Source organism: Canis lupus, chromosome 29, assembly GCF_003254725.2.
Source record: "Canis lupus dingo isolate Sandy chromosome 29, ASM325472v2, whole genome shotgun sequence".
In the NCBI taxonomy this organism is placed as follows: domain Eukaryota; kingdom Metazoa; phylum Chordata; class Mammalia; order Carnivora; family Canidae; genus Canis; species Canis lupus.
The window spans coordinates 4,676,417-4,693,736 of record NC_064271.1 but is presented as its reverse complement, the minus strand read 5'-3'; the positions used below and the strand labels follow the sequence as shown (position 1 = coordinate 4,693,736).

The 17,320-nt window shown below is 36.2% G+C and overlaps 1 protein-coding gene across 4 annotated transcripts in view; it reads left to right on the top strand.

Moving 5' to 3' along the window:
• RB1CC1 (RB1 inducible coiled-coil 1) overlaps positions 1–17,320 on the top strand; it is a 98,089-nt gene that overhangs the window by 25,069 nt on the left and 55,700 nt on the right. For all 4 annotated transcript variants that reach the window (XM_025477730.3, XM_025477729.3, XM_025477727.3 and 1 more), the window contains 4 exons: positions 830–944; positions 2,018–2,139; positions 3,387–3,513; positions 3,687–3,857. In XM_025477730.3, coding sequence (XP_025333515.1) covers positions 2,069–2,139; positions 3,387–3,513; positions 3,687–3,857 — 369 coding nt within the window. In that variant the 5' untranslated portion in view covers positions 830–944; positions 2,018–2,068. The remainder of the gene's footprint in view (positions 1–829; positions 945–2,017; positions 2,140–3,386; positions 3,514–3,686; positions 3,858–17,320) is intronic.

Genomic DNA, 17,320 nt, shown 5'->3' with positions numbered 1-17,320 from the left:
ATTGAGGTCTCTCAGAAGATTGCAGTGAAAGGTGTTTGCCGGGACTGGAATCTTTTCTGGTGTTCAACCAAGGAGTGGTTTGCTTCCAAGCTCTGTGGTGGTTGTCAAGATTAAGTTCCTTGCAGCTTGTCAGACTCAGACTGTCAGCTTCCCACTGAGGCTAACTTAAGTTTCTCGCCACATGGGCTTCTCCATGGCAGCTTATTACTTCCATCAAAGCTGGCAAGGGAAGAAGTCAGCTGGCATGATGGAAGTTATAATCTTGAGTAGCAGTCATGTGACATGTCATTAACCTCAGAGACAGATCATGGGCTCTGCCCATACCAGTAGGGGTAGGAATTTCACTGGAATATGGATACCCAGAGGTGGAGGGGCTATTTTAGAGGTTGCCTGCTACAGGTACCATTTTGTATTCATTTTACAAAACAAGAAATCAAGACCATTAAGGAAGTTTCCCAGGATCATTTATGAGTAATGAGGCCAGAATTAAACCCTGTGGCAGTCAGACTACAGCCAGGCTCATTTTTGCCATTATATTTTAAATATATAAATATATAAATATATAATTCTGCACCTAAGAAATAGCTGCACAATTTGGCAGTTTTGGAGAGTTTTTTAGATACTTTTGTGTCTTTTAATGGAGTGTTATAGGTCAAAGTTATGCTTTTATGGTTTTAGTGAATGTCCAGATAGGAAGAGAGATTAATAGAAATTAGTCTTTCTATTATCTGAAGATGGGAATTTTTAAACAAAGAACAATAACCATATGTTGTTGCATACTGAATTATTTCTCTCTAGGATAATCCAGATTTTTTTTTTCCTTTTTCAGTTTACTGAGTTTAACCAGTAATGCCATTCAGTTGCCAACATCAAGCAAAGCAAACATAAACCAGTTTTAATCTGCTTCTTAAGAAAAGTGGTAGTCCTTTTCACAGTGCCTGACGGTAAGTCACAGTTCCTAAATTCATACGTTTTTCATATAACTCATTTAAAGAATAATTTTGGAAACTTTAATTTTAAGACTGTATTTATTTTTTTCTTTCTTCCCTGATTTTACTCTGAAGCTCACTGGAAAGAATATAAGGAAAGATATATTCTATTGTCTGTTAGTTTATTGTTTCTCATCACTTCCATTAATTTGGGAGATTTTTACCTCTAATGATAAAAAAATAAATTGCTAGATTTGAAACCTGCCCCTTCTTATAGATGAGGAAGTTTATTTTATTTTTCAAAGATTTATTAATTTTTTAGAGTATGTGTACACATGAGGAGTTAGGTGGGGGAAGGGCATAGACAGAGCTTGAGAGAATTTCAAGCAGACACCCCACTGAGCATGGAGTCTGTCTCAAGCGTTAATCTCACAAACCTGAGATCATCACCTCAGCCAAAACGGAGAGTCAGCCACTCATCTGACTGAACCACCCAGGCACCCTGAGGAAGTTTATTTTATATATGAAGTTTTGACTTGTACAGCTTCTTAAACACACAGTTGTTTTAAATATTCTAATTTCTGGACCTGTCATTTTCAACTGTGCAACTAGATGATATAACTGTTAGGGTCACAGTTTTTATGGAGCATTTCTAACTCAGTGTGGAGGGAGACTTTAGATTAAGAGGCAGCTGTGGAAGAACTAACTCATTTCCCCTAACTTGCAAGTAGTGGCTGCTCTTACTTGCTATTAGTAAATTTAACCTTAAGACAGTTTCCTGTGATACAGAGAGAAGCAGGGAAGAACTTTGTGAGTTAGGAAGAATCTTTGATCAGATTAATTATTAATGTAGAAGGGTACATGAAGACAGTATGAAATATACACATAATTTTCTAATTGCTGACCTCTTCCTTAAATTTTTTTAATGTAGAACAGTTATGCTTTTCACTTATCTCACTTCTGTAAACAGAAAAACTATTGTTTTGTTGTTATTTATGTATTACAACTATGCCATGTCTTACATGAAGATATTTGTATTTGTAGTTGTGTTTGTAAAACTGACCATTTTTCTTGTCTGTTTCATTTAGTAACCAGATCAGAGTGTGAGGTAGACGCTCACAGAATTCAGAGAAATCATCATGAAGTTATATGTATTTCTGGTTAACACTGGAACTACCCTGACATTTGACACTGAACTTACAGTGCAAACGTAAGCTGTATTTCATTTAATCTCATCACTTTTGCATTTCTGTATGCAAAACGTTAAACTACTTTATTTGGGAAAAAAACTGTTTCTTTGTTAAATAAGAGTAGCAGTATCTTAAATCTCTATCTCAGCATAATATGTATATAGTTGTCATCTTTCACTAAAACGCTAAAAGTTAAAAATTCATAAAGTTGTGCTTTGTTCTGTTTGTGTGAATGTATTATTTGCAATAAACAAACAAACTGATTTCAAACTAAAACTATCAAATAGAAGTTTTCAAAGCTAATTGCTCTTCTAAATTTCCCAGGACCTTGCTAAGGAAGTTATTGCTAGCAATATAAAGCAGCATGTGTCCAGTCTCTTGTATTTTGGTGATTTGTTTTTATTCCCTTGTATGAATAAATTCAGTAGTATTTTTGTTTGTTGATGCAGGAAGAAAATCAGTTTAATATTTTTAACCAAGTTAGTAGGTTAGTAGGACTCATAATCTAATAATTCTCCAACTTTGCAGGGGATTCCAGTATTCAATCAATGAATGCCCATCCTCTTATATTTGTGAAAGGTGGGGAGAATTGTCAGGGGGAGGGAGGATATATTTTGAGGCCAAACAGCAAGGAAGAAAATACTAACAACTATTCCTGCTTGTATTTTGGTAGTGGCCCTCATAGCAAAGACATGCTAGCAATACAGAATAAATAAATCTGACAGCGGAAATATTATAAGTATCTTGTGGAATTAATATTCTTAGCTTCAAAAATGGAATTTGAAATTATTTTTTTTAAGTTCTGGTTTTTTAAAATACAATTTTACCTGTAAAGAAATGATTTTCTGAAGGATAGGGAGAGGAAGTAATTTCATAGTTTATACTTAATGTAGTTTGTGTAATGTGATGTTGGGATTTTAACAGACATCTGTGTTCTGAGGATTTTAACAGACCTGATGCTAATTTGAGCATATTCCTTTGCTGTGTTATATAAAGAGCACAGAAATAAATATGTCTACTGCCTGTATTTTATAGACTCATATTTAGATGTGCCACATGCGTAATTTATTCACCTAAGATCAGCCAGTTGATTATGGAATCTGATTCCAGAAACAAGAAGTATATTTTAATACTGTTTTTGGGGAAATTTTTAGAGTGAAATTAATATCAAATATTTTTACACAGTGCTACTTTGATGATAAAAAAGTTTTCATTGGGAAGTTATGTATAACTGACTTTTTGCCTTCTACCCCAACCCCTTTTAAAGTGTGGCAGACCTCAAGCATGCCATTCATAGCAAATACAAGATTGCAATTCAGCATCAGGTGCTGGTGGTAAATGGAGGAGAATGCATGGCTGCAGATCGAAGAGTGTGCACCTACAGTGCTGGGACGGTATGTGTCCATGAACCCTTTTGCACAAACATGCTTCAACTCCACATTACATAGGGAACTGGGAACTCAACATTCAAAAGTAAGGTTTATCTGCTTCATATATTGAAGGGAGTGTGCATGTTCAGTGTTTATAACATTTTACTTCAGTTTCTTTTACTTTTTTATTTCTGTAGGACACAAATCCAATTTTTCTTTTTAACAAAGAAATGATCTTATGTGATCGTCCACCTGCTATTCCGAAAACTACCTTTTCAACAGAAAATGACATGGAAATAAAAGTTGAAGAGTCTCTTATGATGCCTGCAGTTTTTCACACAGTTGCTTCAAGGACACAACTTGCAGTGGTAAGATAAAAATAATTGTTTTTTGAAATTATTATGCTTACATCTAGTATAATTAAAAAAAAAAAGAAAATTAGTTACTTGACAAAATGATGTCTTATTCATATACTTGGTAATATTTTCATGAAGTATTAGCCTTTTTAAGGCATCGAATGGTCTAATAAATCAATAATTTCTAATAGCATTCAAATCTAAATAGCATAGGGAACAAAGGGATGGTTGTCACAGGGGACAGGAGTTAGGGGGGTGGGTGAAGGAGAACGGCAGATATGGGCCTCCAGTTACAGAATGAATAAATGAGAATAAAAGATACAGCACAAAGAATATAGTCAGTAATACTGTAATAGAATTGTATGGTGACAGATGATAGCTACACTTGTGGTAAGCATAGCCTAAAGTATAGAGTTGTTGTATCACAAATCTTGTACACCTGAAACTAATATAACATTGTGCATCAACTCTACTCAGATAAATAAGTAGCTAGCAGAGTGGTCTGAATTACAGAGGAAGCATGCAAAACACAAAGTTGTGGGGGAAATATTTTGCTAGTTAATATGTCTGGTTTTTAAATTTTAGACTCCTACATTATTAGTTAATCCTGCATTTGCAAAGAGTTACAAGATCTTAGAGTGGAAAAGCTGTTTTAAATGTGATCAGGTTTTTTCTAAATGATGATACACAGTTAATGACTTCTGAACATTACTATAATCAATAAAATTACCTGTGTTAGAGTAGACTGAAACAAAGGGAGCTTACATAAATCTTAAAAATGTGATTCTTTAATTCAATATCTTTAATTCATATTCATATACTTAGGTCCTAGAGGAGAACAAAGTTTCTTTCCAACATATACCTCTTATATTGCTTTCTGCAGTGTCCATGGATTGTTTCATAGTCCTTTGGTTTTACTTTTTGAGTTACCCATACCTAATAATGTAATACTGGCTCTAAGTTATCATTAGTAAGACACATTTACTTTACTTTGAGATGAAAAAATGTTATCTTTTAGAACCTAATAACAGTATTTACCATTTATAAAAATAAGCAAATTAACAAAATAATTACATTGCTTTAAGTAAATCAGCAGTTTGTTTTAGTGTAGTATGTACATGTATGAAACTATCATTTTTTTCACATAGGATGCAACATAAAAAGAATAACCTCATCTTTCTAGAACATAAGCATCAGTCTAGAAATGTTTTTGTAATAGCAGAATTACTTTTTAAAAACAAATTCTGTAAACAAATGTATATAATACAGTCCTTTAGTTTTTTTACTGAAAAAACAAGAATATTGATGTTCAAATAAGCTATTTATACTTTAGCCTACACATTTGTATACCATTTAAAAAGTAATATTTTTTATTTGGGTGAAAATATAGGTAATACGTGCTAATAGAAAAATGTGATATTACCAAAAATTAAAGGATAATCAAATAGGATATGTAAATTTTTAAGTGATTAGAATGAAGTCAAAAGAACAAATAAAACTAGATTAAACAAAGGCATATCAAAATGTATTACAAAACTTTTAAGTTAAATAGATGAAATGAGAAAGAGGATTAATCTAGAAATAGTTCTAGCAATATCTAATGACACAATTTAAGTTAAAGACTTTAAAGGTTCTTGCAGGCAAAGATCAAGACAGAAATAGGAAACAGAGGGCATCAAGAGTAATACAGAGGAACAAGGAATGAATAATTTATTAATCTAACAAAACTCTAAAAAGGATGTAACAGAAACAATACTAAAAATAATTAGATTAATACAATCCAGTATGTCACTTGTTAATTAATGTAGCCAACTTCTTAGAAGAAGAAAAGTTTTATGAAGTGAAAAAAAAAAAAAAAACTATATCATCACAAGACATACAGTTAAAACAGTTTGCTAAAATATAAAAAGAGGGATGCCTGGGGAGTGGCTCAGCATTTGACCATCTGCCTTTGGCTTAGGGTGTGATCCTGGAGTCCCAGGATCAAATCCCACATTGGGCTCCCTGCACGAAGCTTCTTCCTCTGCCTATGTCTCTCATGAATAAATAAAGAAAATATTTTTTTTAAAAAGTATAAAAAGAAATGCACAGAACTGGTAGGTTAAATGTACCAAAATTTTAAATGGCAGTATTCATTTTTGATAAACTTGATGTTAAAGCATTAAACAGAACAAAGTTATAAATTTATAATAAAAGATTTAATTTGTGAGAAAAAGAAGTCAGATCTGTATTTGCCTACCAACACAGGCTAAATGGTAATAATTATAGGAAAACTTAATAAAACATAATTATGTACACCAGTATTCATAGCAGAATTATATCCTACAGCCAAATGGTATAAACAACCCCAAATGTCCATTGGTAGGTGAATTGATAAACAGAATGTGGTGTGTACATACAATGGGACATTATTTAACCTTGTCAGGAAGAACACTGATGTGAACTACAATATGGATGAACCTTGAGGACAAATACTGTGCAATCTCAATTATATAAGGTACCTAGAAGAGTCAGATTTATAGAGAAAGAAAATAGAAGAATACTCACTCAAGGCTGGGTGGTGAGGAGAGAGTTGAATTAATTGTGTATTGGATACAGTTTCACTTTGGGATGATGAAAAAATTCTGGAGATGGATGGTGGTAATGGTTGCACAGCAATAAGAATAACCTAATGCTTCTGATCATACACTTAAAAATGGGTTCAAACAATAATTTCCATGTATATTTATCATAATTTAAAATGAGAGATTTTTGATAATGTCTCTTTATGGGCTAGATTTAATATTTTATAACGTGAAAATACATAATATATTCATTTCTTTTTTACAGATAATACCAGGAGAGTATTAAAAGAGTAATATATTAGCAAAAAGGGGGTATATTATAAGAATGGGTGCCTCAATACTTGGAAATGTATTAATATAATTAGTTGCCTCAATCATGAATATTTATAGGAGAAAACCTAGTCATATTAATATTATCCAGAAGAAGCATATGTTAAAATTTAGCAGCTATTCTTAATAAGTAACATTACTCTACAAGGAAACAAAATAAAATACAGAATTGACCAAATAGAAAAGATAATCAGCTTTCAAATCAACAAAACATTAGAGCCATTTTTGCATCAATCAGAATCCTGTCTACTCAGTATTCTTTGGAACTTCTAAAAAACGTACTGAAATAAAATGAAAGTGAAGTGAGTGGCAAAATTAATGGAAAAGAAGTGAAAAACATCCATTTTAGATGATGATACGGTTGTATATTTGGAATATCATGAGGATTTAATAAAGAGCTATCAGAAATAATTTTGGTAAGGTGGTTGGATATGTGATAAATATATAAACATTCACATTTCTCCATACTGGAGCTTGCTTTGGAATGGAAATGGAAAATATATTACAATCTAAGTATTAACAAGAAATATATAAAATTCTGTTCAAAAACATAAGTTATAAGCCAATGAAAAAACATATTCTTAAACTATGAAACAGTGTAGGGGTTCCTTAAAATTAAAAATAGAACTGCTGTGTGACCGGCAATTGTATTACTAGGTATTTATCCAAAGGATACAAATGTAGTGATTTGAAGGGGCACATGCACCCCAGTGTTTATAGCAGCAAGGTCCACAATAGCCAAACTATGGAAAGAGCCCATATGTACATCAACAGATGAATAGATAAAGATGTGTATGTGCATACATATATAGTTACATAAAATGGAGTATTACTCGGCCATGAAAAAGAATGAAATCTTGCTATTTGAAATGACATGGATGGAACTAGAGGGTATTATTATGCTAATACTATATGACAAATACTATATGACAAATATATAAGACAAAAATATAAGACAAATACTATATGAATTTCACTCATGTAGAATTTAAGGAAAAACAGATAAACATAGAGGAAGGGAAGGAAAAATAAGACGAAAATTGAGAGGGAGGCAAACCGTAAGATTAAGATGCTGAACTCTAGGAAACGGGGTTGCTGGATGGGGTAGGGAGTGGGGTAATTGGCATTAAGGCGGCACTTGAAGTAATGTTGTCCACTGGATGTTATATGCAACTGGTGAATCACTAAATTTTACCTCTAAACCTAATAATAAGATTCTTAATATATTCTTAATTTTCACAGTCGTAATCTTAATATATTCATGAACTTAATGAATTGCATTTAAAGTTGCCATGAAAAGCATCGGCATGGGGGAAAAAGGAATTTTTGCTTTGGAGATTGAGGAGGAACTTTGAGTTTTTTTGTTTAGTTTGTTTTAGATAAAATGGACTTTAAGTTTATGGGGAAGTAAAAAAAGTTTACAGGGAAGCATCAGTGTTCAGGAATAGTTAAGAAAGTTAAGAAAAAGAAGAATGGAAGGTAGAGGGGTTAATATTCTTCAGATTTTAAAACATAGGGAAAGGCTACAATAATCAAAACAGTGATCATGTCAGACAGTGCATTTTATGAGGAATTAGAGGCCCTGTAGCAGTGGCAGGAGTCTGGTCTTCTAAAGTCACATTGCCAAAGTTCACATTTGGTCACCCCAATTGTGGTATGTGACCTTGGATTCAGATATCATCATTAGAGAAATTAATAATTTTTATTTACAAAATTTTATTTTGTGAGATATATACATATTAGAAAATGTACAAATCATAATTGTACATTTATTTGTGGCACATTTTCACAAAGTGAAATTCTAAAATATGTTATCACCCTAGAAGCCCTACTTAATGCTTTCTCCCATTCTTTCTCCCATCATCCCTCTTCCATAAAATCAACCAATATCCTGACTTTAAAACCATGAATTAGTTTGCCTCTTTAGAACTTTGAATAGATGGAATCATAGTTTGTTTTCTTTTGTATCTGGCCTCTTTTATTTAACATTATGTTCCTGAGATTCATTCATGGAATTGCATGAATTAACGGTTTACATTCATCGCAGCATGGTTTCTGTGTATGAATATGCCATGGTTCACTTAACTATGTTGATAGATGTTTCTGGTTATAGACTATTGTGGGTAAAGCTGCTGTGAATATCTTTGCAGTTGTTTAGTGCACCTTTTGAATTCTGTTGGGTATGCCTCTTCTTAACTTTACATGCTGCTAATGTTTGAAGTGGTTATATCTGTTTATATTCCCATCAGTGTATGATTGTTCTACTTGCTCAACAAACCCACTGATACTTGGTTTTCTTGGTGCTTTTAATTGTATTCATTCTGATCTGTGTGTACTTGTAGGCCATTGTAACTTAGTTTATTTTTTTTTTAATTTTTATTTATTTACTTATGATAGTCACAGAGAGAGAGAGAGGCACAGAGACACAGGCAGAGGGAGAAGCAGGCTCCATGCATCGGGAGCCTGATATGGGATTCGATCCCGGGTCTCCAAGATCGCGCCCTGGGCCAAAGGCAGGCGCCAAACTGCTGCGCCACCCAGGGATCCCAACTTAGTTTATATTAATAAGGATGAGCAGGTTTCCACTTATGAGACTTTGCATATACTTTTTGTGAAGTTATTCTTCTAGTTTCTTATTCTTTATTGAGTTGCTAATCCTTTTGTAAGTGATTTTAATTGCCTTTATATAATCTTTATAAAGCCATGTGCTTAAATGTTAAAATTATCTCCTGCCTTTCTGTTGCCTTTTCATTCAACTAATGATGTCTTGTGATGAGTTAAAATTCATTATACACATTTTTTTTCCACATTATACTTGAAGATTTATTTCTCTCAGTAATTGACACAATAAATAGGTGGAAAGTCAATAGAGATATAGAAAATGTAATCAGTATTATAAATCAATTTGATCTCGTTGCTGTTTAGAGAAAAGAATACCTGTTCAAGTACACATGGAGTGTCATCAAGGTAGACATATGCTGCCATAAAAAAATTAAGTAGATAATTGGAATCGTATAGAATTTTCGGATCACAATGGAAATTAGAAATTAAAAACAGAAAGATATCTTAAAATTCCCAAATATGTAGAAAATAAACAATATACTTTTTAATTATCAAAAGCCAAAGTAGAAATCATAAGGGAAATTTGAAAATATAATGAAGTAAATGGAAATTAACAAATACATAAAAATCTGTGGGATATAGATCTCTATCTAATCTCATAATATATGATACTGTGCCATAACCAAATGTGTATATTCCATGACTGTAAATCGTAATATCCAGGGTAATATCCGATGGGGGTGGCAGGGGACCCGTATCCCCACCCAGCAGTAACAAGGAGGTGTTTTCATTTACCACCAGGTGTCAGAGACACAGGGTTAGGAACTTGAATTTCTACTCCACTCTGGCCACAATGACTCCCTTTTCCCTCTCCTGGAGTGATGAGAGAGGGTTCCTAAACACAGGATTTGAATGAGATTCAGAGTCTCTTACCATTAAAAAACAAATGGTGCTGGAGAAATTGGACATTCATAGGACAAAAAAAATGAAGATTGCCTTATTTCATGCCTTGCAAAATTAACTCAAAATGGATCATATATTTAAATGTAAAGTTACAAAACTTTTAGAAGATAACATAGAAAATTTTTGGGACCTAGGGCTTGGTCAGGAGTTCTTAGATATGACACCAAAAGCACAATCCATAAAAGAAATAGTCAATAAATTGGAATTCAAAAACAAAAAATCTTTTCTCTGCAAAAATAAATATTTTTGACCTTGTCAAGAAGATAAAATAAGCTACAGATGGGAAAATATTTGCAAACTACATATTACAGAAAGGACTAGTATTTAGATTATACAGTTGACTCTTGAACAACATGGGGGTTAGGGGTGCCAACATCTCACACAGTAGGAAATCCGTGTATAGTTTTGACTTCCCCAAAACTTAACCAATAGCCTACTATTGGCTGGAGGAAGCCTTACTGTTCACATAAACAGTAGCTCAACACAATTTGCATGTCATAGTTATTATATACTGTATTCTACAATAAAGTAAGAGAAAAGAAAATGTTATTAAGAAAATAATAAGGAAGAAAAATACATTTACAGTGCTATAACTATAAAAAAAATCCACATAAAAATGGGCCTGTGCACTTCAAACCCACGTTGTTCAAGGGTCAACTGTATTTATCTATTTTTTTTTATTGGAATTCAATTTGCCAACATACAGCATAACATCCAGTGCTCATCCCGCCAAGTGCCCCCCTGAGTGCCCATCACCCAGTCACCCCCACCCCCCACGCACCTCCCCTTCCACTACCCCTTGTTCATTTCCCAGAGTTAGGTATCTCTCATGTTTTGTCACCATCACTGATATTTTCACTCATTTTTTCTCCTTTCCCTTTATTCCCTTTCACTAATTTTTATATTCCCCAAATGAACGGGACCATATATTGTTTGTCCTTTTACGATTGACTTACTTCACTCTGCATAATACCCTCCAGGTCCGTCCACAGAAAGGAAATGGTGGGTATTTGTCGTTTCTAATGGGTGAGTAATATTCCATTCTATACATATACCATGTCTTCTTTATCCATTCATCTTTTGATGGACACCAAGGCTCCTTCCACAGTTTGGCTATTGTGGATATTGCTGCTAGAAACATTGGGGTGCAGGTGTCCCGGCGTTTCATTGCATCTGTATCTTTGGGGTAAATCCCCAGCAGTGCAATTGCTGGGTCCTAGGGCAGATCTATTTCTAACTCTTTGAGGAACCTCCAGACAGTCTTCCAGAGTGGTTGTATCAGTTCACATTTGCACCAACAGTGCAAGAGGGTTCCCCTTTCTCCATATTATCTCCAACATTTGTTGTTTCCTGCCTTGTTAATGTTCCGCATTCTCACTGGTATGAGGTGGTATCTCATTGTGGTTTTGATTTGTATTTCCATGATGGCCAGTGATGCGGAGCATTTTCTCATGTGCTTGTTGGCCATGTCTTCCTCTGTGAGATTTCTGTTCATGTCTTTTGCCCATTTCATGATTGGATTGTTTGTTTCTTTGGTGTTGAGTTTAATAAGTTCTTTATAGATCTTGGACACTAGCCCTTTATCTGATAGGTCATTTGCAAATATCTTCTCCCATTCTGTAGGTTGTCTTTTAGTTTTGTTGACTGTTTCTTTGGCTGTGCAGAAGCTTTTTATCTCGATGAAGTCCCAGTAGCTCATTTCTGCTTTTGTTTCTCTTGCCATCATGGATGTATCTTGCAAGAAGTTGCTGTGACCTGTGTTCTCTTCTAGGATTTTGATGGATTCTTGTCTCACTTTTAGATCTTTCATCCATTTTGAGTGTATCTTTGTGTATGGTGTAAGAGAGTGGTCTAGTTTCATTCTTCTGCATGTGGATGTCCAATTTTCCCAGCACCATTTATTGAAGAGACTTTTTTCCAGTGAATAGTCGAATATTAGTTGACCATAAAGTTGAGGGTCCACTTCTGGATTCTGTATTCTGTTCCATTGATCTATGACCACAGCTTTGTAGTACAACCTGAAATCTGGCATTGTGATACCCCCAGCTCTGGTTTTCTTTTTTAATATTCCCCTGGCTATTCGGGGTCTTTTCTGATTCCACACAAATCTTAAGAAGATTTGTTCCAACTCTCTGAAGAAAGTTCGGGGTATTTGGTAGGGATTGCATTAAACGTGTAAATTGCCCTGGGTAGCATTGACATTTTCACAATATTAATTCTTCCAATCCATGAGCATGGAATATTGTTCCATTTCTTTGTGTCTTCCTCAGTTTCTTTCAGAAGTGTTCTGTAGTTTTCAGGGTATAGATCTTTTACTTCTTTGGTTAGGTGTATTCTTATGTATCTTATGCTTTTGGGTGCAATTGTAAATGGGATTGACTCCTTAATTTCTCTTTCTTTGGTTTCATTGTTAGTTTAGTAATGCCCCTTATTTCCGGGCATTGATTTTGTATTTTGTAGTCTGCCACACTGCTGAATTGCTGTATGAGTTCTAGCAATCTTGGGGTGGAGGCTTTTGGGTTTTCTCTGTACAGAATCATGTCATCTGCGAAGAGGGAGAGTTTGACTTCTTTGCCAGTTTGAATGCCTTTGATTTCTTTTGGTTACCTGATTGCTGAGGCTAGGACTTCTAGTACTATGTTGAATAGCAGTGGTGAGAGTGGACATCCCTGTCATGTTCCTGATCTTAGGGGAAAGGCTCCCATTGTTTCTCCATTGAGAATGATATTTGCTGTGGGCTTTTCGTAGATGGCTTTTAAGATGTTGAGGAATGTTCCCTCTATCCCTACACTCTGAAGAGTTTTGATCAGGAATAGATGCTGTATTTTGTCAAATGCTTTCTCTGCATCTATTGAGAAGATCATATGGTTCTTGTTTTATCTCTTTTTGATATGATCAATCACATTGAATGCTTTACGAGTGTTCAACCAGCCTTGCATCCCGGGGATAAATCCCACTTGGTCATGGTGAATAATCTTAATGTATTGTTGGATCCTATTGGCTAGTATCTTGTTGAGAATTCTTGCATCCGTGTTCATCAGGGATATTGGTCTATAATTCTCCTTTTTGGTAGGGTTTTTGTCTGGTTTTGGAATTAAGGTGATCCTGGCCTCATAGAACGAATTTGGAAGCACTCCATCTCTTTCTGTCTTTCCAAACAGCTTTAGTAGAATAGGTATGGTTTCTTCTTTAAACGTTTGATAGAATACCCCTGGGAAGCCATCTGGCCCTGGACTTTTGTGTTTGGGGAGGTTTTTGATGACTGCTTCAATTTCCTCCCTAGTTATTGGCTTGTTCAGGTTTTCTGTTTCTTCCTGTTCCAGTTTGTTAGTTTGTAGTTTTCCAGAAATGCATCCATTTCTTCTAGATTGCCTAATTTATTGGCTTATAGCTGCTCATAATAAGTTTTTTAAGTTGTTTGTATTTCCTTAGTATTGGTGGTGATCTTCTTTCTCATTCATGATTTTATTAATTTGAGTCTTTATTCTCTTTTCTTTAATAAGGCTGGCTAATGGTTTATCTATCTTATTAATTCTTTGAAAGAACCAACTCCTGGTTTTGCTGATCTTTTGCACAGTTTTCTGGTCTCTATTTCATTGAGTTCTGCTCGAATCTTTATTAATTCTCTTGTTCTTTTGGGTGTAGGATCTGTTTGCTGTTTTTTCTCTAGCTCCTTTAGGTGCAAGGTTAGCTTTTGTATTTGAATTCTTTCCAGTTTCTGGATTGATGCTTGTATTGCGATGTATTTCCCCCTCAGGACTGCTTTTGCTGTATCCCAAAGATTTTGAATGGTTGTATCTTCATTCTCATTAATTTCCATGAATCTTTTTAATTCTTCCCTAATTTCCTGGTTGACCCTTTCATTTTTTAGCAGGTTGGTCCTTAACCTCCACATGTTTGAAATCCTTCCAAACTTCTTCTTGTGATTTAGTTCTAATTTCAAAGCATTGTGGTCTGAAAATATGCAGGGGGACGATCCCAATCTTTTGGTATTGGTTAAGACCTGATTTGTGACCCAGTATGTGGTCTAATTCTGGAGAAAGTTCCATGTGCACTTGAGAAGAATGTGTATTCAGTTGAGTTTGGATGTAAAGTTCTGTAAATATCTGTGAAATCCATCTGGTCCAGTGTATCATTTAAAGCTCTTGTTTCTTTGGAGATGTGTGCTTAGAATATCTGTCAATTGTAGAAAGCGCTGTATTCAAGTCACCAAGTATAAGTATTATTATCTAAGTATGTCTTTGTTATTAATTGATATATTTGGCAGCTCCCACATTCGGGGCATAAATATTGATGATTGTTAGTTCCACTTGTTGGATAGATCCTTTAAATATGATATAATGTCCCTCTTCATCTCTCACTACAGTTATTGGGATAAACTTTAATTTATCTATATGGGATTGCTACCCCGGCTGTCTTTTGAGGACCATTTGAATGGTACATGGTTCTCCAACCTTTTATTTTCAGGCTGTAGGTGTCCTTACCTCTAAAATGAGTCTCTTGTAGACAGCAAATAGATGGGTCTTGCTTTTTTATCCAGTCTGAAACCCTGCACCTTTTGATGGGGTCATTAACCCCATTCATGTTCAGAATTACTATTGAAAGATATGAATTTATTGTCATCATGATCCCTATTCAGTCCCTGTTTTTGTGGATTGTTTCCTTGGACTTCCTCTTTCTTTTACAGAGTCCCCCTTAATATTTCTTGCAGATCTTGTTTGGTGGTCACATATTCTTTCAGTTTCTGCCTATTTTGGAAGCTCTTTATCTCTCCTTCTATTCTGAATGAGAGCCTTGCTGGATAAAGTATTCTTGGCTGCAGATTCTTCTCAGTTAGGACCCTGAATATATCCTGCCAGCCCTTTCTGGCCTGCCAGGTCTCTGTGGAGAGGTCTGCTGTTAACCTAATACTTCTCCCTGTAAAAGTCAGGGATCTCTTGTCTCTTCCTGCTTTAAGGATCTTCTGTTTATCTTTAGAATTTGCAAGCTTCACTATTAAATGTCGATGTGTTGAGCGGTTTTTATTGAATATAGGGGGGGGGATCTCTACATCTCCTGGATCTGAGTGCCTGTTTCCCTTCCCATGTTAGGGAATTTCTCTGCTATGATTTTTTCAAATACACGTTCTGGACCTCTGTCCCTTTCGGCGCCCTCTGGAACCCCATTAAACATAGATTTTTTTCCTTCTGAGGCTGTCATTTCCCTTAACCTTTCCTTGTGGTCTTTCAGGTGTTTTTCTCTTTTGTCCTCAGCTTCCTTCCTTGCCATACAGTTGTCTTCTATGTTACTCACTCTTTCTTCTACCTCATTAACCCTCATCGTTAGGACCTCCAGTTTTGATTGCATCCCATTTAATTGATTTTTAATTGCAGCCTGATTAGATCTAAATTCTGTAGTCATGAAGTCTCTTGAATCCTTTATGTTTTTTTGTAGAGCCACCAGTAGCTTTATAATTGTGCTTCTGAATTGGCTTTCTGACACTGAATTGTAATCCAAATTCTGTAACTCTGTGGCAGAGAGTACTGTTTCTGATTCTTCCTTTTGTGGCGAGTTCTTCTTTCTAGTCATTTTGCTCAGTGCAGGGCCAAAAAAAGTTGTACTGGAAACGAGAAAAAGAGAAATAAAAGTGGGAGGGGGTGGGCGACAAGCAAAACAAAAAAAGGGGGAGTATCCTCTGATTCTATATACTGTGAATCCCTTGACTTCCCCTGGTACTTTCAGTGCTGCTTGCTGAATAAATTGCTTTCCCCTGTCCTTCCAGGTGGTCTTCTGGGGGAGGGGCCTGCTGTGCTGATTCTCAGGTGTGTGCACCTGGGGGAGCTGCCCAGCCCCCTGCCAGGTGCACGGCTCAGTGGGAGCTTTTTATCCTGTGAGGCCCCTGCTCAGTCCCAGGTACAGGATGACCCCAGGGGGAACAACAAAAGTGGTGGCGGCCAGCTCTTCATCCCTAGAGTCAGCTCCCGCAGTAACTACGGTAGCTCCGTCTTTAGGGGGCCTGTAGCTCGGGGTGGGGGGGGCCTGGAGGCTGGAGCATCCTTGCTGCCCTGTGTTCTCCTGGCTTCCATCTGTCTCAGGGAGAGCGCTGGATGTTGGGCTGTGTTCCCCCAGCACCCTGGGCTCTGGGGCCTGCACCACGCTCCCAGGGGCGCGCAGCCGCCTCCATGCAGAGCCACCACCTGAGCTGCTCCCGGGGCCGCGCAGCCGCCTCTGCGCGGAGCCGCCATCCGAGCTGCTCCCGAGGCCCCGCCAGGCACGCACCAGCCCTTTATGGAGCTCAGCCGCGGTGTGTGGGGTGCTCTCCCCCGGGGTGCAGGTCCTCTGTTAGTGCCCCTGGGAGCCTGGGGGCATCACTGCCCCTCCTGGGATCCTGCCTGGAGCCTGCTGTGGGATTCGATCCCAGGACTCGAGGATCATGCCCTGAGCCAAAGGCAGAGCTCAACCACTGCGCCACCCAGGCATCCCTCATCTACCCCTTTTGTAAAAACAAAAACAAAAAACCTTACATTTAGGTCTGTAGGGTCACCTATAACTGATTTGTCATATAGTAGTAGTAAATGTAGAAAATTCATTTTATGAATCTAGCCTACCTTTTAAATTTGCTGTGTATTGATCTTTTCCTATTTTTATAAATATATCTTTTTCATCTTAAATATCTAATGTTAGATAAATTCTGTTGTATAGATGCACATAATTTCTTGATAGACTTTTTTTTTATAGTTGAAGTAAAGAACCTTTAAGGGCACCTTGGTGGCTCAGTGGTTGAGTGTCTGCCTTTGACTCAGGGTATGATCCCGGGCTTCTGGGGGCGAGTCCGGCATTAGGCTCCCCTCAGGGAGCCTGCTTCTCCTTCTGTCTATGTCTCTGCCTCTCTCTGTCTCTTATGAATAAATAAATAAAATCTTAAGAAAAAAAGAACCTTTTAGTATTTTTGCTTATTTGCTTAAGCTTTTATTGGGTAAATTTCTACAAGGTGAATCATGCTGCCAAACAATAGACACCATTTTACTTTAGATAGTTATTGCTGAACTGCCGTCTATAGGTATTCCACCAATATAT